Here is a 23,090-nt window from a genome sequence, read left to right as displayed (position 1 = left end):
AAATGGATGCAGGAATGACCTTTCCATAGGTAGGTGGAGCGAGAACAAGAGAATAAAATGTCAGAATGAGGGGCAGATTCAGTTAGGACTGAGAAGAGGAGACATCTTTATTCAGAGGGTGGTGAATCTTTAGCAATCTCTACCCCAGAAAGTTGTGTAAACTCAATCACAGAAAATGTTCAAGATTGAGATTGACAGAAGGGCTTTTGCCCGAAACGTCGATTCTCCTGCTCCTCGGATGCGGCCTGACCTGCTGTGCTTTTCCAGCACCACTCTGATCTAGACTGGGATTTCTAGATATGAATGACACCAAAGATTATGGAGATATTGTGGGGAAATGGTGTTGAGGTGGATGGTGAGCCATGATTTAGAATACCACAGAGGGGCTTAGAGGGACTGAATCGCACTCCTGGGTTGTGAAAGTTGTGGGGCTGGAGGGAATTGCAGGCTCTGGGAGGAATGAGAGTCTGGGGGAAGATGGAGAGCTCTCTCACCTGGAGATGAGAATTGTAAAGCCCACTGTCATTCCTGAGTAAACTTCCCATTGCAGGTCCCCCAGAATCTTTCTGCCTCAGATACTCCTCCCTGGATACTACAGCCTGCCCTGAACACCTCATACCCCTCCCAGGCACTGACCCCGCCCCCAGTCACTGTTCCCCCAGGCACTGGCCCCACCCCCAGTCACTGTTCCCCCAGGCACTGGTCCCACCCCCAGTCACTGCCATCCCAGGCACTGGCCCCGCCCCCAGTCACTGTTCCCCCAGGCACTGGCCCCACCCCCAGTCACTGCTCACCCAGGCACTGGCCCCACCCCAAAACACTGCCCTCCCAGGCACTGGCCCCATCCCCAGTCACTGTCCTCCCAGGCACTGGCCCCACCCCCAGGCACTGGCCCCACCCCAAGAAACTGGCCGCCCAGGCACTGGCCCCACCCCCAGTCACTGCCATCCCAGGCACTGGCCCCACCCCCAGTCACTGCTCTCCCAGGCACTGGCCCCACCCCAAAACACTGTCCTCCCAGGCACTGGCCCCGCCCCCAGTCACTGTCCTCCCAGGCACTGGCCCCACCCCCAGGCACTGGCCCCACCCCAAGAAACTGGCCGCCCAGGCACTGGCCCCACCCCCAGTCACTGCCCTCCCAGGCACTGGCCCCACCCCCAGGCACTGCCCTCCCAGGCACTGGCCCCACCCCCAGTCACTGTCCTCCCAGGCACTGGCCCCGCCCCCAGTCACTGCTCACCCAGGCACTGGCCCCACCCCCAGTCACTGTCCTCCCAGGCACTGGCCCCACCCCCAGTCACTGTCCTCCCAGGCACTGACCCCGCCCCCAGTCACTGTTCCCCCAGGCACTGGTCCCACCCCCAGTCACTGCCATCCCAGGCACTGGCCCCGCCCCCAGTCACTGTTCCCCCAGGCACTGGCCCCACCCCCAGTCACTGCTCACCCAGGCACTGGCCCCACCCCAAAACACTGCCCTCCCAGGCACTGGCCCCATCCCCAGTCACTGCCATCCCAGGCACTGGCCCCGCCCCCAGTCACTGTCCTCCCAGGCACTGGCCCCGCCCCCAGTGACTGTTCCCCCAGGCACTGGCCCCACCCCCAGTCACTGTCCTCCCAGGCACTGGCCCCGCCCCCAGTCACTGTCCTCCCAGGCACTGGCCCCGCCCCCAGTGACTGTTCCCTCACCCGACTCTGGCCCCGCCTCGTCTCTCGACGCACCCTCTTCTAGTCACCGCCCAAGACTCTAGCCCCGCCCTCTCTCTCCCCCGCCCCCCCCCCCGGTGACAGTCGGTGTTTGTCGTGGACAGTCTGACGTTGAGGAGCGGACACTCACGGATCCGCGGAGCACGAGGCGGACACACCCCGACCGCAGCATCTTCACCGGCCCCGCCCCCTGCCCCGGCCACGCCCCTTAAAGGGGAGGGCCCATTAATGTCGGCAGAACATGCTTAAAGGGAAGGTCAATGGTTGGTGCAAACATTGTTAAAGGGGCAAAAAGGGATTCCCAAAGGGGAAGGTCAATGTTTTTTCAGCACAAACATTGCTAAAGTTAATGGCAAACCTGAAATTATTGAACTTTGCTGAATATAGGGCTGAGAGAGGTGTCCCCACCTTCAGCAACACCGAGGTCCCAGATCATCGATGGTCTGCCTCATGTCCCCACAGTCAGGGGTGTCCTTACTCACTCACAGGACATGGGCACCACTGGCTGGGTCAGCATTTAGTTACGCTGGAGTTGGTGAGGATGGCCCGCCTCCTGCTGCAAACAGCTACAGCTCCAGCCATCGCAGAGCTCTCCCGACTCCCTGAGTATCCGGGGAGACGTTTGCTTTACCGCGAGGAGGCCCCGTGTACCCAGCACCTCCAGGAAAGGCGGTCCAAGGCCTGGTTGGGTCCAATTGATAAGACCACAAGACATAGGAGCGGAAGTAAGGCCATTCGGCCCATCGAGTCCACTTCGCCATTCAATCGTGGCTGGTGGGCATTTCAACTCCACTTACCCGCTTTCTCCCCGTAGCCCTTAATTCCTCGAGACAACAAGAATCTATCAATCTCTGCCTTGAAGACATTTAGCGTCCCGGCCTCCACTACACTCTGCGGCAATGAATTCCACAGGCCCACCACTCTCTGGCTGGAGAAATGTCTCCGCAGTTCTGTTCTGAATTGACCCCCTCTAATTCTAAGGCTGTGCCCACGGGTCCTAGTCTCCTCGCCTAACGGAAACAATTTCCTAGATCCAATCCTGATCAACCTATTGGAAGACACTTAAGTCCCTATTAAAAGGTTGCAAAGATTCTGTAGTCTTAAGAATCGCTGCTACTCCACCCTCAGGAGCAGTTACTCAGGAGCGGTAACGGGAGAATAACTACCAAGAGCAGAAGGCACCCTTGAGACCACCAGAAGACCAGACAGAACACACCAGATGGCCAGCACCACTGATCCAGAATCTGGTTTCCAGCATCTGTAGTCCTTGTTTTTACCTCATTGATTTTAACCCAACTGCAAATCCTCTTGCAAGGATGCCTGCCTTGAAGAAGTTTTCCTCCTCTCTCTACAAAAATCACTGCCTTTATTCCTGATGAAGGGCTTTTGCCCAAATCGTCAATTTTGCTGCACTTTGGATGCTGCCTGAACTGCTGTGCTCTTCCAGCACCACTGATCCAGAAACCAGATGGCCGCCTCCTTTAGAGACCGCAATTTCCCTTCCCACGTGATTAAAAATGCCCTCCAACGCATCTCGTCCACATCCCGCCCGTCCGCCATCAAACCCCACTCCACCAACCGTAACAAGGACAGAATCCCCCTGGTCCTCACTCGCCCCCCCCCCCCCCCCCCACCACCAACCTTCGCATAAACCAAATCATCCGCCGACATTTCTGCCATCTCCAAACGGACCCCACCACCAGGGATATATTTCCCTCCCCACCCCTTTCCGCCTTCCACAAAGACCGTTCCCTCCGTGACTACCTGGTCAGGTCCATGCCCCCCTACAACCCACCCTCCCATCCTGGCACCTTCCCCTGCCACCGTAGGAATTGCAAAACCTGTGCCCACACCTCCCCCCTCACCTCTATCCAAGGCCCCAAAGGAGCCTTCCACATCCAAGAAAGTTTTACCTGCACATCCACTAATATCATTTATTGTATCCATTGCTCCCGATGCAGTCTCCTCTACATTGGGGAGACTGGACGCCTCCTCGAACAACGCTTCAGGGAACATCTCTGGGACACCCGCACCAATCAACCACACCGCCCTGTGGCCCAACATTTCAACTCCCCCTCCCATTCTTGTCAAGGATATGGAGGTCCTGGGCCTCCTCTACCGCCGCTCCCTCGCCACCCGACGCCTGGAGGAAGAACGCCTCATCTTCTGCTTGGAACACTTCAACCCCAGGGCGTCAATGTGGACTTCAACAGTTTCCTCATTTCCCCTTCCCCCACCTCAGCACCATCCCCATGACTTGTCCTACCTATCTCCCTTTCCACCTATCCACACCCTCCCCTCTGACCTATCACCTCCACCCCCATTCACCTATTTTACTCTTTGCTACCTTTCCCCACCTCCACCCCCTCTAATTTATCTCCCCACACTGCAGGCACTCTGCCTCTATTCCTGACGAAGGGCTTTTGCCCAAAACGTTGATTTTCCTGCTCCTCGGATGTTGTCTGACCTGCTGTGCTTTTCCAGCGCCACTCTGATCACCACATGGAGCAAGTCCATGTTTTAGTGTGGTGGTTCAGGTTGTAGGTTTCGCTGAGCTGCAAGGTTTGTTTTCAGATCTTTCATCAGCATGCTAGGTAACATCATTAGTGACTAGATTAGGGTGGTGCTGGAAAAGCACAGCAGGTCAGGCAGCACCCAAGGAGCAGAAAAATCGATGTTTCGGGCAAAAGCCCTTCCAAAACATCACCAGTGAGTTTCCAGTGAAGTGCTGGTGTTATGTCCCACTTTCTATTTATGTGTCTTGGTCTGTTGAGGTGAGTGATATCATTTCTGGTTCTTTTTCTGAGAGATTGATTTTGATCCCATTTACCAATGTGTTTGTTGATGGAATTCCAGGCCTCTAGGAATTCCCGTGTGTGTCTCTGTTTAGCCTGTCCCAGGATGGATGTGTTGTCCCAGTTGAAGTGGTGTCCTTCCTCATCTGTATGTAAGAATACGAGTGATAGTGGGTCATGTCTTTCAGTGGCTAGTTGGTGTTTGTGTAACCTGGTGGCTAGTTTTCTGCCTGTTTGTCCAATGTAGTGTTTTTTCATCTTTGCATGGTATTTTGTAAATCACATTAGTCTTGCTGGTTGTTGGCATCGGATCCTTTATTAGTAGCCGTTTCGGTGTGTTGGTAGGTTTGTGAGCTACCATGATGCCAAAGGGTGGGTCTGGTCGTCATCTCTGAGTGTCTTTTTTGTATGGTAGTGTGGCTGGAGTGTCTGGACATGTGTCTACTTGTTTAAATGTGTTGGTATATGATCATCCAGAGTTAAGTTAAAGCCCAAGACAGATTTGAAGAGTAAACTGTTCATTTATAGTGTATTTTGCTGTTATAGTATTAATTGTGTTAAACAAATAAGTAGTATTCTTTATTAACAGTCGACACTCCATTCTTTTGCTGATAAACACGCTGTGGCAGGACTGTGTTTGGTGTGGACTGGATAAACTGAAGGGTCTGTTTCCGTGCTGTAGAACTCCAGTCCAGGATTTTGTTTAGTGTGTTTTTCATGCATTCACAGGATGTGGGCGTTGCTGGCTAAGCCAACATTTCTTGCTAATTACCCAGCGAGTGGTTATGAGTCAACCACACTGCTGTGGGTCTGGAGTCACATGTAGGCCAGACCAGGTAAGAAAAAAAATCTAATATTCAAATCAGAATCCATTTCATATGGAAACAGGCCGTTCGGCCCAACAAGTCCACACTGACCCGCCGAATTAAAGTAACAAATAAGAGGGCTGGAAAGCAGTCCCAACTACAAAACTGACCGACTGAAGCCTCTTTGGCAGCACCTTGATTAGTGCGACAATTGTCAGCCTGTTTCATTGGCACTTATCTGTAGTTTTCAATTCCAGTATACACCAATCCTCAACCACTCCCTTCTTATACCGGGTAAGAAGCTTTAAGGAATGACGCTGGGCTGAATTTAACCCTTTCACTCAAGCGCTGAAACCAGCTTAGAGAAAGTGAAGCAGAGTAAATTAAAATCCCCAAACTATCTGTGACAGAAAAGCAGAAAGGTTTTCAAGAATAGGCAAAATTAGATTTAATTTTATTTTACAAAAATCCATCCCCAGTATTGAATGACTTTCATTTGTCCACATTCTCAAGTCTTAGATCCTCATCTGAATACCAACGCTTTAAAGGAAATGTTAATTTAGAAAAACAAACAAAATTGAAGATTCCATATTGGGAAGCAGGCCAGTACTTCAGCAGAATCTCAGGTGGCTGCGTTGTCTTGCTGTGTGTATGGGAGGTGAGCACCAGTCCTGCAGAACTACAACGGCACAATCATGGAACTCCAAGGGAGTGGCAGTGGTGCACTGTGGCTGGTGGTGTGAGGGAGCTGTGGCTAACTCGAGGAGGAGTTGCGGAGCTGTCTGAGGGAGCTGCTGGAGTCTCTGAGGGAGCTGCTGGGCCGTCTGCCGGGGTCTCCGAGGGAGCTGCTGGAACGTCTGAGGGAGCTGCTGGGCTGTTTGCTGGGTTCTCTGAGGGAGCTGCTGGGGTGTCTGAGGGAGCTGCTGGGGTCTAGCTGGGTCTCCGAGGGGGCTGCTGGACTGTCTGAGGGGGCTGCTGGGCTGTCTGAGGGAGATATGGGAACCTCTGAGGGAGCTGCGGGGATCTCCGAGGGAGGGTGGGAGAAAACTGTAGAGATTCCAAAAGAAAAACAGATGGAAACTTAACAACACGGGCAATAAAATGCTCCCTATCAAAAACACAGATACCCAAAATAAAGGATGTGTGCTGAATAAGAGGGATATGAGGTGGTTTGTGTTACAATTTCCCAGTGAATTCTTATCCTCAGATTAACCCTGGCTGCTCTCACTGAGATCAGACTGAATGGGCTGACCCTGGTACTGACCTCTGAGACCTTGATGTTGCCTTAATTGCTCAGCATTACCAGCATTTTCATTTGTGTTCCTGTTACGATGCTGCTAAAGGTGGGGAGAGTCACCCAGAGGTTTACCCCCTCTCATCAGAAGAGTCTTAGTCCTGCAGGCAGTTAAAGTGAGGTCTCCAAATCATCCGATTAACTTATAGTTTTGTTAAGCGTGGTTTAGGTTTCACATGAGGCTGTGCTGTTCCACTGAACTGTGTCTGTCTGTGTCTCCCTCAACCCACACTAAAAATCTGTTTACTAGAACTACAAGTGTATCTTAACTAGCAGTTTCGAAGAGAGCGGCCAAAGTTCATGGCGTTGGGCATGAGCAGTTGTAGTTGGTCATTAATCAGTAGCGCATGGATGTGACCAATTTCACTTGTCCCTTCAAATAAACAACAGGGAGGGAGACAAAGTTCAGCAATTTCCCACCATGTCCCTAAATGTAAGTTTTAAGCATTTGGTACAACGTTAAATATAAAAGGGATCTTGTGAAAAATTTGAGGAGGTACAAAAATATCTTGTGTGGGCTAGTTTAATCATTTTGAACTTTCTCGCCCGGGAGAGCTCAGCAGGGAAGCCCGTGCTATTCCTACGACGACGAGAAGGTTCGGATTGCTGGAGCCAGAGAGGGCCTCGGTTCTGTTGGATTTGGACCGGGATACAGGTCGCTGCAAGAGCTGGGGGAGGGGGGGTTGTGCCATCTCCATGATTGCGATGCCTCAGTCACGAAGGTGGCACGCTCTGCACCAACCGCGCCCCCACCCGGCTAAATCAACCTGAGAGCGTCGCTGCTGCAGATACATGTCCCCTGCTCCCACCTCCCCGTCTTCTCGCCTCGGTCAATGTTCAGTGAAGTGACCGGTGACGGCATCGATCAGTTCCTGCTTTTTGCCGCCGCCTTTCAGACCGTACTGCTTACAGACCTCCTTGAGTACCGGCACCGTCAGCTTTCCCAGGGTCCTGCTCTGTACGTGCTGCCTGATCTCCTCCGTCCCCAAGGGCTCCGTCAGCTTTGGCTTCTTCTCCGCTCGCCCTGCAGCACTGCCTGCAGACACAAAACAGCCATTCACACGGCTACTCGTCAAGACAGTCGCTGTGGAAGGTCCCAAAGCCAAACCTGCAACAGACCCAGCCTGCACTGTGTTTTTGCTTTTTATTTATTCATGGGATGTGGATGTCAGAGGCTGGGCCCATCACTAACGGCCCAGAGGGCAGTTACAAGTCAACAACATGGCTGTGGGTCTGGAGTCACATGTAGGCCAGACCAGGTAAGGAAGTCATAGAATCATAGAGATGTACAGCACAGTCCAACTTGTCCATGCCGACCAGATATCCCAACCTAATCTAGTCCCATATCCCTCTAAACCCTCCCTATTCATAAACCCATCCAGATGCCTTTCAAATGCCATAATTGTACCACTACCTCCACCACTTCCTCCGGCAGCTCATTCCATACCCGTACCACCCTCTGCGTAAAAACATTGCCCCTTAGGTCCCTTTTAAATCTTTCCCCTCTCACCTTAGTTTTGAACTCCCCGACCCCAGCGAAAAGACCCTGTCTATTTACCCTATCCATGCCCCTCATGATTTTATAAACCTCTATGAGGTCACCCCTCAGCCTCCGATGCTCAAAGGAAATCAGCCCCAGCCTGTTCAGCCTCTCCCTGTCGCTCAAATCCTCCAAGCCTGGCAACATCCTTGTAAATCTTTTCTGAACGCTTTCATGTTTCTTATAGGAGGGAGACCAGAATTGCACACAATATTCCAACAGTGGCCTAACCAATGTCCTGTACTCAATACTCTGACCAATAAAGGAAAACATACCAAATGCCTCCTTCACTATCCTATCTACCTGCGACTGTATTTTCAAGGAGCTATGAACTAACACTCCAAGGTCTCTATAACACTCCCCATGACCCAACATTGACTGCCCTGCCCTGGTTTGACCCCCCCAAAATGCATCACCTTGCATTTATATAAACTGATCACCACATACCGAGCTTCCTCTTCATATGGCTCTTTGCGTCTGGGTTATAGTCCGGAGGGTAGACCAGATCCCTGAACTCCTCGGCCAGCTGCCCAATCCTCTCGTCTATCTTATCAATCTTTGGCACTGCGTGGAGAAAAGATCATTTAGGTTCCATCTGTCACCAGAACATATTCCACCGCTATGTGGCATCAGGGGGAGAGCAAGAGAGAGAGAAAGAGAGGATGCGGTAGGGGGAGAGGTGCAGGTGGAGTGGAGTGTGAGGATGAGTGAGTAAATGTGTTTGTGTGTGTCTGTGTCTATGCCTGTGTGAGAGACTCTGTGTGTGTGTGTTAATTTCCTTGTTTGGGGGTTGTCCACTTATCTCCAGGTTGGCCTAAACTTGGGTTTGGGGTCACGGATATTAGATACCCCATGTGGGGTAATGGCCCATGGGTATTAGATACCCCATGTGGGGTAATGGCCCATGGGTATTAGATACCCCATGTGGGGTAATGGCCCATGGGTATTAGATACCCCATGTGGGGTAATGGCCCATGGGTATTAGATACCCCATGTGGGGTAATGGCCCATGGGTATTAGATACTCCCATGGGTATTAGATACCCCATGTGGGGTAATGGCCCATGGGTATTAGATACCCCATGTGGGGTAATGGCCCATGGGTATTAGATACTCCCATGGGTATTAGACACCCCATGTGGGGTAATGGCCCATGGGTATTAGATACCCCATGTGGGGTAATGGCCCATGGGTATTAGATACCCCATGTGGGGTAATGGCCCATGGGTATTAGATACTCCATGTGGGGTTATGGCCCATGGGTATTAGATACTCCATGTGGGGTAATGGCCCATGGGTATTAGATACTCCCATGGGTATTAGATACTCCATGTGGGGTAATGGCCCATGGGTATTAGATACCCCATGTGGGGTAATGGCCCATGGGTATTAGATACCCCATGTGGGGTAATGGCCCATGGGTATTAGACACCCCATGTGGGGTAATGGCCCATGGGTATTAGATACCCCATGTGGGGTAATGGCCCATGAGTATTAGATACCCCATGTGGGGTAATGGCCCATGGGTATTAGATACCCCATGTGGGGTAATGGCCCATGGGTATTAGATACCCCATGTGGGGTAATGGCCCATGAGTATTAGATACCCCATATGGGTAATGGCTCATTGGTATGAGATACCCCATGTGGGGTAGGGGCCAGGGTATTAGATACCCCATGTGGGGTAATGGCTCATGGGATTTTCGATACCCCATGTGGGGTAGGGGCCATGGGTATGAGATACCCCATATGGTAATGGCTCATTGGTATTAGATACCCCACATGGGGTAGGGACAATTGGTATTATATACCCCATGTGGGGTAGGGGCCATGGGTATTAGATACCCCATGTGGGGTAGGGGCCATCGGTATGAGATACCCCAGGTGGGTTTCACATCTCTCGACAGGTTGGGATAAGGTGGTTGCTGACTTCACCAGATTCCACTCTTATCCAACTGAAGCCGGCTGATCTCCCGTAGCACCTTCTCTTCCTGCCCTCATGCCTCTACATCCGAAGTCCCACAGCATCTCTTCAGCAACATGCTGTTCCTTCGCCAACATTCAACCTCCCCAGATCTCCATGTTGCCCCTACGCTCCCCTGAGCTCACCCTTGCACGTCCAGTTCCTGCTGTCCACCCCCAGGCTCCAAACCCCCATCCCGACAGAAATGTCAACACTCACCTGAAATTCACACATTGAGATTCCCCAGGAGGGAGACCCACTGGGAGGGGGTGAGGGGGGGGGAGGAGGATCATGGCTCATCTCCATCTCACTGCCTTGGGGATGTGTCCTCAGGTGGAAAATGCTTCCCTGTTATGTTGCGATGATGTAGTCGGCTAACTGGTACAGGCTTTGATTTATAATTGTCACGTCTACCTTGATACAGTGAAAAATTTTGTTTTGTGTGCAGTACAGATCATACCATACAAGGTGCATTAGAGTAATGGAACAGAGTGAGAAATACAAAGTGACAACTGCAGAGAAGGTACACAGAGAGGGGGATCAATGTCAGATTTGAAATTTGAGAGACCCATTCAGAAGTTCAATGACAGCGAGGAAGAAGCTGTTCCTGAATCTGTTGTATCTCCCGCCCAATGGAAGCGATTATACCCGGGGCGGGGGGGTGTGTGTGTGTGTGTGTGTGTGTGTGTGTGTGTGTGAGGGGTCTCTGATGATGTTGGCTGCCTTCCTGGGGCAGTGGAAAGTGTAGACGGGCGTCAGTGGATGGAAGATTGGTTTGTGTGATGGACTGGGCACATGACAATAAATTCAATTCAAGGCAGTCATTAGGAGCTATGCAGTGGGATACTCACGTGTCAAGTCTTCCATTTCTTCTGGCTCCTTTAAGTCGAGTGCCAAAGCCTCCAGATTACGGAAGTGCTTCTGAATGATTGGATTCTCAAAGCTCTCGGGCCTGTTGCCAGACAAACAGACGAGATGGTTTTACCGAAAGGAACCACTACTGGGAAGGCCCATTTCCCGTTCACTGGCACAAGCGTGCATTCGATGTCAGTCTTTTAATTCTTTCATCTGTTTGGCGATGTGAGCATCATAAGCAAGGCGAGTATTTGTTGCCCTTGAACTGAGTGATGCGTGAGGCCATTTCACACCATGTTGCCATGGGTCTGGAGTCACACGTGGGCCAGACCAGGTGAGGATGGCAGATTTCCTTCCTTAAATCATAGACTCTCTCGGGTGTGAAAACAGGCCGTTCAGCCCAACAAGTCCACACTGAACCATTCCCCTACCCTATGTTTACTCCTGACTAATGCACCTAACCTACATATCCCTGAACACTACAGGCAATTTAGCATGGCCAATTCACCGTAATCTGCACATCTTTGGACTGTGGGAGGAAACCAGAGGACCTGGAGAAAACCCACGCAGACACGGGGAGAACGTGCAAACACCACACAGACAGTCACCTGAGGCAGGAATCGAACCCGGGTCCCCGGCACTGTGAGGCAGCAGTGCTAACCACTGAGCCACCATGCCATTCAGGATAATTAGTGAAGCAGATTATTTTTTTTTCCAACTGAAACCAGCTTCCAATTCCTGATTTATTATGGGAAAGGCGTTTCTAGTGTTCAACTGACTCCACACTGTTGGAGGATTGGACAGGAATATCCTGGCTTGTGTGGCTCAGTTCTAGAGAGTTCTATCCTGAGAGGGGCAACGTACTGACACAACCTGCCTCCTTAATTAAATCAAGTCAGTTGGATGCAGTGCAGTAAAGCCAAGTTTGTAAGTTAAATCCCCATAGTGATTGTTGCCACTTGTCTCCGACCCTTACCTCCTTCCGTTTTTAAAAACGATCAGTCTTCAGTAAAGCATTTGGTAATTAACTGAAAGGTTAGCAGTTTGGGGCTATCAAAGGATAATGTGGTGGTGCCGGTTTTGGGCTGTGGTGGACAAGGTCAGAGCTCACACCGACACCACATTACAGTCCAACAGATTAATTTGTAATCACAAGCTTTCAGAGTGCTGCCCCTTCATCAGGCATTATCTGAAAGATTGTGATTTCAAATAAACCTGTTGGACTATAACCTGGTGTCGTGTGACTTCTGGTCCAGGGATAAAGCACTTCAAGCCTGTTTAAGGGTCGGCGGTGGAGTGACCACTAGGACAGACGGTCTGGGTTCAAGCTGAAAATGTGTTGCTGGTTAAACCACAGTAGGTCAGGCAGCATCCAAGGAACAGGAAATTCGACGTTTCGGGTCTAGGTTCAAGTCCCACCTTCCCCTGGAGGTGTGACATCGCACGTCCCACAGAGTTGCTGCACTTACTGGCAGCCAGAAACATGGGCACTAACAGGTGGTCTCTCTCTTAAATATACTTAAACAAAGAGTGTTTTAAAAAATACAAGTGAGAGAAAAAAAAATCATGATTAGATTGTATAAGAAAAATAACATTTAAACTTAGAAAGAAAACAGCAATTGCTGGAAAAGCTCAGCAGGGAAGGGGCATTCAACCTGAAACGTTAACTCTGATCTCTCTCCACAGATGCCACCAGACCCACTGAGCTTCTCCAACAACCTCTGTTTTTGTTTATGATTTACAGCATCTGCAGTTCTTTCGCTTTTTATGAAGTTTACATTTAGGTTGGTTTCTTAATTTCGGTTTCAACCATCAGTTTAACAGTGTGTGTATGTGTCTGTGTATGTGTGTGTGTGTCTACAGCTGCCTCACAATGTCCTTTACTCAAACTGCAAGGTGAAACAGTCCCTGGGCAGATGCACACTGGTGAAGGCACTGCTGCACTCCCCCCGACTCCCATCAATCCAGAGTCGGCAGCCTTGCCATCAGCTGCCTCGGGTCTAAGCCAGTGCTTCCCAAACTTCTCCTCCCTCACTGTGATCCCGTTTCAAAGATTGACAATCACTGTCACCCCTTGGTGACGTCTGGGTGGGTGGGGTGGTCTGTGTGTGGGTGGAGGTGGTGGTGGTTTGGTGGAGGTGGAGGGGAAGGACACCTCAGGGCAAAGATGGTTACTCAAGGCAGCTTCAGAGCTCCTGAGCCCAGAGTCTCAGCTCCTGACCCCACTGCGGGGGGTTAAGCTCTGAAACTCCTTCCTTCACCTTCTGAGAACCTACCTGTTCAGCAAAGTATTCCGTCACGTGCTCTAATATCTCCTCACATGGCTTGGTGTCAAACATCTCCTGACTGTGCTCCTCTGAAGCAGGCATTCTAACCTGGAAGGTGCTATATAAATGTAAGCTCTGTCCGAGCAGTTTCACCCCTCCCAATCCTGGCCAAGGTGTCTGGCGTACCCCCCCCCAACACCCCTGCCCCCCCCGCCCCACCCCCCCCCTCCAAACCCCCCCACCCCCAAGTACTGTAACGGACAAATGCTCAGTCCTGCTCATCTATCAAGGACTAATACCGACCTGTATTTAAACCGGAGTTTCTGCACCACTTGCTTCATCTTCTCGATCTGATCCTCGTTGGCCACCGTCTTCTCCGTAAAATCCACCTTCCTCTTATCGTCAGCGTAAGGCAGGAACATGAGGTGGAATCCTGACGGGAAAACAATGGGACAGTTTTACTTGTACCCAGAGCTGGTGAAGCGTCCTGCCTGGGTTAGAGATGCTGAGCTTGACGGGTCTCAGGAAGAACATTCATAATTCCACAGAAAAGGGGGTACACCCACCACCACCAATGATCTTCGCAACTACCTCCTGCTGTGTCTGGGGGGATCATTTATGAATCCTCTGGGTGCCAGAAGGCTTTGGGCACTTTGACGTTCAATGACAGAAAACCAAGGTCCTGTCTTCCTTCTTGGCTGGACGTTGCCAATTCCTTGCCCTGTTTTGAACAATAGTAGGAATGTTTGCCTGGGTGTTGCTGTGCAACGATACTCTGGCTTTTAGAGTGAACTTTGTCCCTTTTTTTATAATGAAAGCTTGAGACAGAGATGCCCATTGGTCTCCTCAGAGCCACTGGAGGAAACAATTTGTGAGGCATTGGGCTTTTTAAAAATAAAGTTAGAACAATAGAAGCAGCCTGAACGGGTGGGGCCAACCTCACACAGAGCCAGGATTTTTAGTCTTTGCTTTTCAGGAGCAGTTGATGCTGAATCTTGACACTGGGGTTTGGAAGCTGCAGTACATCTCTCCTTGCTTCTCTCTCTCTCTGAGTTTTCTTTTGATGTTTTCCTCCTCGTTTGAAGAGCTGCCCGTGAGACAATCAGTTTTGCTGCATCTGTCTTTACCAAGGGTGTGTTTATGGGATGTTTGTGTGTTGGGACAGCTACTGTTTAGTCATTAAATAATCTATTATTCTGTTATGTTTTCAATTACAGTGACATTACTCTAATTTCTTCTTCGGTTTGTTGTATTTTAACTTGAGTGCATGAATAAAGTGTGTTTCGCTCTAAGATTGACCAATTAAATTGCATCTGGAAAGCAGTGCCTGGCACTTGCCCTTAAAATAATACAATGTTAGGGTCTTCTGATTGTATTTTTGGGGGGTGGTGGGGAGGGTTTGGTCTGGTCTATAATGCTCACCCAGTTAGTGTAATGGACTAGACCAGACGTTGGGAGTTGGAGGTGGTACCACTCACCTGGAGGGATGGTCTGCACCTTCTCATCGTCCAGCTGCTCCCCTTGTGGGACCAGGGCCACGAACCGGGGTGGGGTGTTCCTCCGGGGAATGTACCGAGCAACAGCGAACACATCCTTCTCCAGGCACTTGGTGAGCAGCGCACTGAATAACGTGCTGCTTCCTGTCGGGATTGTCAACACAAACACACGGCTCTCAGCAGAAGCTAGTGTTAGCTCTAAGCCCAAAGGCAAGCTCCCGTCAAGGAGCAAGGCTCTCCGGGTGACAGGTTGTCATTTTATGTTTAACCAGAGTAAGTGAATCCTGAACATCATACATTCCAAATGTGAGAACTCTTTGGAATTATCTATCCAGCAGAGCGGCAGACAGAAATTGAGTGCCATTTGAAATATAATCAGAAAACCTTGCAGCACAGAAACAAACCCTTTGGTCCAACCCGTCCATGCCGACTAGACATCCCAACCCGATCTAGTCCCACCTGCCAGCACCCGGCTCATATCCCTCCAAACCCTTCCTATTCATATACCCATCCAGATGCCTCTTAAATGTTGCAATTGTACCAGCCTCCACCACTTCCTCTGGCAGCTCATTCCATACACGTACCACCCTCTGTGTGAAAATGCTACTTTTCAGGTCCTTTATAAACTTTTCCCCTCTCACCCTAAAACTCTGCCCTCTAGTTTTGGATTCCCCTATCTCTTGGAAAAAGACTATTCACAGGATGAGGGCATCACTCACTAGGCCAGCATTTATTGCCCATCCCTAATTGCCCAGAGGGCAGTTAAGGGTCAGCTACGTTGCTGTGGATCTGGAGTTACATGTAGGCCCAGTCCAGCTAAGGATGGCAGTTCCCTTCCCTAAAGGACATAAGTGAATCAGATGGGGTTTTCTGACAATCCACAATGGATTTATGGTCATCACTAGACTCTTAATTCCAGATTTTTATTGGATTCAGAGTCTACCATCTGCCATGGTTGGATGTGAACCCAGATCCTCTGAAAATTTCCTGAGTCTTTGGATTAACAGATGAGTGATAATACCACGAGGCTATTGCCTCCTCGATCATCAACTGTCAATCATCATTAACTGGTACATACTCCATGACAATGCCTCGACAAGAGTCCACTTGTTAACTAACCAACGCTCTTCTCTCACACACTGTACAGTAGAACCTCAATTAACCCAGCAACACGGGCAGGGATAATTGTTCGGATAACTGATCGTTCGGATAACCGATCTGATTGCCGATTATCAAACATTGCTCGGTTATCCGGCAAAGCACACCATAATGCCATTTAACCGATAACTGGATGCTGAGTTGCTGAATGACGTTTTTATGGGACTTTGAGATCTTGTTTGGATAATCCGAAATTCGGATAACTGATGTTCGGATAACCAAGGTTGTGCTGTAAATGCTGTTTTCCCTTTACTTTGGGATTCCTTGTGAGTTGTCCAGAAGAGAGCACAACAAAAAGCTTTGACCAAAGCAATTCTCAAATTCTGTGCAAGTAAACAACTACGGGATATTAGTGAGGTGAGAGGCATTTTTTTTTAGAACAATTAGGTACATTAGATGGCGGGGGGGGGGTGAATGGGTTGCTCTTCGGAGGGTTGTTGTGGACTTGTTGGGCCAAATGGCCTGTTTCCACACTGTAGGGCTAATCTAAAACTGATGACTGATGTGGTGCTTACTGTCACTGATGTTAGCTTGAGAAATCCGCATTTATGAACTGAATTTAAATTCCACCAGTTGCTTCGGCACAGCTACTTGGTAGCTCATGGCTTTAACTCCAACCTGAACGCCTGGCCCCATCGCTGATAACTTCCTGATTGATCGAAAAATCTAACTCAGCCTTGAATATGTTCAGTGACTCAGCCTCTGATGGCCACTGGGGGACACAGAATATCACGGACTAATGGGGAGGGGGAGTGGGCCACAGGGAGAAGTTACAATGAGATCAATGCCATTCTCTCAGCTCTTAGTCATCAAAGTTATCAGCTCATGTCAAACAGTGACGCAGGGTTGGGGTATTCTGAGCAATGACGCAGCAGCTGTGTTTAGTCTGGGTGTGATGTATTAGTATTCAATGCCTCCCCCGTTCCCCCAAACGGTAATATTCTTCCCCACTACATGCTGCAACATTCGCTGTTCGGAAAATAGCATTTTTCACTGTTCATGCTGCCAGCACAGTTTCCCCATCATTTCTCCCCAAGTTTAATATTACGGTCCATGACACTGTTGCTATAAATTGTGTGTCTTATGATTCTGCTCCACAACCACCTGATGAAGGAGCGGCGCCCCGAAAGCTAGTGCTTCCAATTAAACCTGTTGGTGTTGTGTGATTTTTAACTTTCTCCCAACTGGGTTTGTAAACTGAACCATCGACTCCCCCATCCCCCACCACCCACCCCACCCCACCAACCTCCCCCCACCCCACCAACCTCCCCCCCCCCCCCCCCACAGAGGAGAAACTCTGGAGTCTCAAACCATGTAGTGACGGGTTACCTGTTATCATTGTCTCCTCTGGGTAAATGAATTGGGACGTTCTGATGTAATGGTGCTTCTTTAACAGAGACAGTGGCTTGAAACCAATGAGGACCAAGCCTGGAGCATCAAACCTCATCAACTCCTCTGTTTCCTCTTTCTCCAGAACAATCTGCCTGCGTCCGTAAACCTCAGGACAAAAAAAAAGGAACAATATCAGGATTGTAGCTGCATTAAACTGTACAAAAGAGCTTTTAAGTTACTCACCTCCTGACCCCCCCCCAAAGTCTGTCCACCACCTACTCCATCGAATGGAATACTCCCCACTTGCCTGGATGCGGGCAGCTCCAACAACATTCAAGAAGCTTGACAGCATCCAGGACAAAACATCCTCCCTCGATTGGTACCGCATCCACAAGCCCTCACTCCCTCCACCACCGATACTCAGTAACAGTGGCGTGTACCTTCTATGAGGCGCAGTGCAGAAATTCACCAAAACTCCTTAAATTGTAGTTTCCAAACACATGGCCACTTCTATCAGTGTGTACCATTTCCAAGATGCACTGCACCACTTCACTATATTTCCTTCCACTGCACTGCGCCAGGTTTGGACCTGGGACACCTCCCAGTGAGCAGGACAAAGACAGCAGATGCAGAAGAACACCATCAGCTTCAAGTTCCACTCCAAAGCCACATTCCATTCTGAGCTGCAACTATATCACAGTCTCTTCAGTGTCACTCGGTCAAAATTACGAAACGCTCTTCCTAACTGCATTGTGGGTGTACCTACAGCCCATGGACTGCAGTGATTCCTCACCGTTCTCAAGGACAATTAGGGATGGGAATAGGAATTGTGACCTAGTCGGTGACTAAGATAGAATAAATAATTTGTCTTTATAGAGCAAATTTAACATGGTAAATGATCCCACATTTCTTCATAGGAGCCCTATAAGATTATATTTTACAACAAGTCACATAAAGAGGTTAGTTCAGGGGAACAAAGCTTGGTCAAAGAGGCTGTCTTAAGAGGAGAGAGGGAGGGAAAGGGAGAGAGAAAGGGGGGGAGAGAGAGGTGGGGGAGAGAGGGAGGGATGGGCAAGAGAGAGAAAGAGAGAGAGAGATGAACAAAGAGGTTTAGGGACAGACTTTAACCCCCTGGGGCCCAGCAGCTGCGGGACACAGTTGCCAATGATGAAGAAAATCAGGGTTATGCAAGAGATGATACTCTGAGAGGTACAGAGATCTCACAGAGATATCATAGCACTGTGGGGCTACAGGAGGGAACAGAGAACGGGAGATCATGAAGGTGTTTGAAATCAAAGATGAGAATTTGAAAATTCAGGCCTTGCTAGGACAATGTAAGTTGCTAACCACAGGACTCGGTGTGAGTTAGGTTACAGGCATTTGAGTTTATACATTGACGTCAATGTGATGATCTCAATGTCAAACTGAAAACAAGAATTGATCTTATGTGGAAAAAATATGACCAGTCTTATTAGTGCTGAGCATGTTTGTACCTCTCAGCTCACATCGCCCATCTCAAACTCAACTAAGAACAGGAACTGATCATGCCGTGGAACGTATCACCTTGCAAGGCTGGTTCGCTCAGTTGGCTGGACGGCTGGTTTGTGACGCAGAGTGAAGCCAACAACATGGCTTCAATTGCTGCCCCAGCTGATGTTACCGCGACGGCCTGGGTTTCTCCACCATGACCCTTGCATCAGGCACAGTGACCCTCAGGTTAAAGTGAACATCAGTTGTCTCTCTCTCTCTCTCTCTCTCTAATGAGATAGCAACCCTATGGTCCTCTGGATTACTATAATCACGTTGTGTGACATTAGTGAGCCATCTGTTTACACTAATGTCCTTCTGGTAAACTGGGCTGAGGGGCACAGATGTGCTCAGCACTCATAACTCAGAACACAGGTCACATTTTCTCACATCAGATCAGCAGAGATAATCTAGTAACATAAATAGTTCCTCAAAAGTGGAGTTGCAGATAGACAATGTGGTAAAGAAGAGACAGAAACACTGCAGATGCTGGAATCTGAGGTGGACAAGCAGGAGGCTGGAGGAACACAGCAAGCCAGGCAACATCAGGGGGTGGCAAATCAACATGTCAGGTGTAACCCTTCTTCAAGGTGGTAAAGAAGGCATTGGTCAGTCTGCCTTCATTGGTCAGTCCATTGAGTATAGGAGTTGAGACATCACGTTGCAGCTGTACAGAAGATTAGTGAGGCCATTTTTGGAGTACTGTCCACAGTTCTGATTGCCCTGCTATAGGAAGGATATCATTAAGCTGGAGAGGGATCAAACAACATTTTCCAGGGTGTTGCCAGGAATGGAGGGTTTGAGTTATAAGGAGAGGCTGGATAAACTGGGACACTTTTTCCTGGGAACACAGACAGTTAAGGGGTGACCTTATAGAGGTTTATAAAATCATGAGGAGCATAGATAAAGTGAACAGCCAAGGTATTGTCCAGGGTAGGGGAGTTCAAAGCTGGAGAGTATAGGTTTAAGGTGAGAAGGGAAAGAGATATCTGAGGCGTAATTTTTTCACACTGAGGGTGATTCGTGTGAGGAATGAACTGCCAGAGGAAGTGGTAGATGCAGGCACAATTACAGCATTTAAAAAACATTTGGACAGGGACATGAATAGGAAAGGTTCAGAGAAATATGGTCCAAACGCAGACAAGTGGGGCTGGTTTAGTTTGGGAACCCTGGTTCAGCATGGACAAGTTGCAAGCTACAAATTGAGATTCCATGTTTGGAAAGCTATCAGGATGATATAATTTATCGCAAAGGGATTGAATGCACAAGTAGGGGGATTATGCTTCAGTTATTTATATGGAAGCAGTTCAGAGAAGGTTTACCAGACCAGTACTTGGAGAGCAAGAAAGTTGTGTTGTGAGGAAAGTTTGGACTGGTTAGGATTGTGTCTGCTGGAAGAGGTGACGTGGATGGGACAAATATGAACCAACAGGGTCTTGACTGGATGGGCGTGTTGAAGATGTTTCCATTTGTGGGAGGATCTTGAACAGGGTCGAAACGTTGACTCTCCTGCTCGTCGGATGCTGCCTGACCGGCTGTGCTTTTCCAGCGCCAACCTCTCTGACTGTCACTCAGAGGCTGCCCATTTAAAACAGAGAGGGGTAAGAGTCTTTTTTTCTCTCAGAGAGTCGTGAATCTTTGGAACCTTCTCCCGGAGAAGCTGCTGGAAGCAGAGCCGTTGAATCTTTTTTTTTACGGCTGAGGTGGATAGATCCTAGTTAAGAAAAGGGGGATGAAAGGTTATTGGGGGCAGGTGGGTGTGAATTTGAAGTTGCAATCAGATCATCCCCGATCTTACTCAATGGCAGAGCAAGCCTGGTGGGGCCTGATGACCTATTGCTTTCACTCCCAGGATGTGGTGTCATCGTTGGTGTCATGTGCGTCAAGGCCAGAATTTAGAATCATAGAAGAATCATAGGATCCTTACAGTGCACAAAGAGGCCATTCGGCCCATTGAATCCGCACCGACCCTCTGAAGAGCGTCCCACCCAGATACAGCCCCCTATCCTATCCCCGCAACCTCACATTTGCCACGGCCAATGCACCTGACCTGCACATCTTCAGAGTGTGGGAGGAACCCCACGCAGACACGGGGAGAACGTGCAAGCTCCACACAGACAGTCGCCCGAGGCTGGAATCGAACCCGGGTCCCTGGCGCTGTGAGGCAGCAGCGCTAACCACTGGGCCACCGTGACGCCCTTAATGCCTATCACAACTGCCCCTTGAACTTAAAGTCTTGCTTCACCATTTCGAAAGGCAGCTCAGAGTTAATCATATCGCTGGTGGGGCTGGAGTCACATGTCGGCCAGACCAGGTAAGGACAACAGATTTCTGTCCTTAAAAGACATTAGTGGACCGCAGCCCCTCCCCCCCGATGGGTACCGTTAACAATTCCATGACTATCACGCTTGGTTTTTAATGCCAGATTTTCACTGATTTCAGATGTCACTATGTGCCACGGTGAAACCCATGTACCCATAAGACTCTGAGTAATTAGTCCGGGGACATTACAATATACCACAGCCCCCTCACTCCCCATTGCCCATCCCCATGTAGATGTTGTCTGTACGGTTGAGCAATGAGACGGTTCACTACCTGGGCCTTTTTGGTGTCACTGGGCAGGAGCAAGCTGCCTGTCTCCCCGTTAAACCAGCGGGTTTTGGTTTTGACCGGCTCGTTGGTTTCTCGGTAAAGGCGGATCGCCGTGGGCTTCCTGGTACTCCGGATCAGGTTGTAAACTCCGACGGAAAGCTCCACACCTTCTCCCAGTTTCAGGTTCAGCCTGAAGGACAGAAACATCCAATGCTGTCAACACCACATGAAGGAGAGGGGCAACAGGGCAGAGACACATCAAAGCTGACACGTGCTAATGTACACCACGTGGCTGCAAAAGGTGACAGCTTTAGGGGCGAAGGGTTAAACTCAGATCCGGACTACCTCTCAGAGCCAGTCATAGAGATGTCCAGCACCAAAACAGACCCTTCGGTCCAACCTGTCCATGCCGACCAGATATCCCAACCCAATCTAGTCCCATCTGCCAGCACCCTCCAAACCCTTCATATTCATATACCCATCCAAATGCCTCTTAAATGTTGTAATTGTACCAGTCTCCACCACTTCCTCTGGCAGCTCATTCCATACACGGACCACCCCCTGTGTGAAAACGTTGCCCCTTAGGTCTCTTTTATATCTTCCCCCTCTCACCCTAAACCTATGCCCTCTAGTTCTGGACTCCCTGACCCCAGGGAAAAGACCTTGTTTATTTGTCCTATCCATGCCCCTCATTGATTTCGTAAACCTCTATAAGGTCACCCCTCAGCCTCCGACGCTCCAGGGAAAACAGCCGCTGCCTGTTCAACCTAGTTAGCTGGGTGCACCAGTGTCCTGACTTGGAAATATATCGCCGTCCCATCAGTTGGAATTCTGGAATTCCCTGCCTAAGGGCATTGTGGGTCTATTACACCCAATGGACTGCAGCGGTTCAAGAAGGCAGCTCACCGTCACCATCTAAAGGGGCAACCAGGGACAGCCAAGAAATGTTGACCCGGGCAGTGATGCTTATATCCTATGAACGAATAAGGAAAAGATCAGGGACGCCCCATCTTGGACAACATTCATTCCTCCGTTAACCATCCGCAAACAGGAATAGTAATTTGTCTCACTGTGGGAATTTTAGTGGACAAAAGCTGCCACATTTACCAACAGCTTCAAAGCAGCATGAGGTACCCAATGTTCTTCTGCTGAACTTACAGCCTAGAAACAGGCCAGACAGGCAACCACCGGGGGGGTGGAGTACACTCTCGCTGCCCTCTGTAACCTTTCAAAGGTAGTGTTGCTACCTCTGGACTAGGAGGCCTGCATTCAGGTCCCACCTGCTCGAGGGATGTGGTTATAACTCCTCTGAACAGGCTGATTAGCAATTACGGGAAAGTGCAGACGCTGGAGAGGAGGATCAAAAGAAGTGTGGCGCTGGAAAAGCACAGCCAGCCAGGCAGCGTCCGAGGAGCAGGAGAGTCAGCGTTTCTGATGAAGAGCGTATATCCGAAAGGGTGATTCTCCTGCTCCTCGGATGCTGCCTGTTGCTTTTCCAGCACCACACTTTTTGACTCGGATTAGACATAATCTCGAAACCGGCCATTCAGCTCACCAGGTTACTTGAGCTCCTTTTCCGAACCCTCTTGTTTATCAGCTAAACCCTCTCTCATTCTTTCTCTGCCAAATGTTGGTCTAAGGTTCCCTTTGGTTTGTTCTCTTCAACCACTCCCTGCTGGACTGAGTTCCACGTTCTCAACATTCCCAAGGTGAAGCAATTCCCAATTTGACTGCTTGGTCACAGTCTCATAATAATCTTTAA

The 23,090-nt window shown here is 49.7% G+C and overlaps 1 protein-coding gene across 1 annotated transcript in view; it reads right to left on the bottom strand.

Moving 5' to 3' along the window:
- Positions 1-5,738: 5,738 nt before the first annotated feature.
- The window catches only part of xrcc6 (X-ray repair complementing defective repair in Chinese hamster cells 6), a 30,090-nt gene continuing 12,738 nt past the window's right edge, over positions 5,739-23,090 (bottom strand). Inside the window, exons 7-13 of the mRNA XM_060849243.1 lie at positions 21,332-21,518; positions 17,207-17,375; positions 14,702-14,863; positions 13,527-13,656; positions 10,953-11,053; positions 8,587-8,703; positions 5,739-7,635 (exon numbers count right to left, since the gene is read on the bottom strand). Of these exons, the coding sequence (XP_060705226.1) occupies positions 7,430-7,635; positions 8,587-8,703; positions 10,953-11,053; positions 13,527-13,656; positions 14,702-14,863; positions 17,207-17,375; positions 21,332-21,518 (1,072 nt within the window). The 3' untranslated portion in view covers positions 5,739-7,429. The remainder of the gene's footprint in view (positions 7,636-8,586; positions 8,704-10,952; positions 11,054-13,526; positions 13,657-14,701; positions 14,864-17,206; positions 17,376-21,331; positions 21,519-23,090) is intronic.

Source organism: Hemiscyllium ocellatum, chromosome 33 (assembly GCF_020745735.1).
Source record: "Hemiscyllium ocellatum isolate sHemOce1 chromosome 33, sHemOce1.pat.X.cur, whole genome shotgun sequence".
Classification (NCBI taxonomy): domain Eukaryota; kingdom Metazoa; phylum Chordata; class Chondrichthyes; order Orectolobiformes; family Hemiscylliidae; genus Hemiscyllium; species Hemiscyllium ocellatum.
The sequence above is the reverse complement of the archived record's forward strand: the minus strand, read 5'-3'. Positions and strand labels throughout refer to the sequence as shown.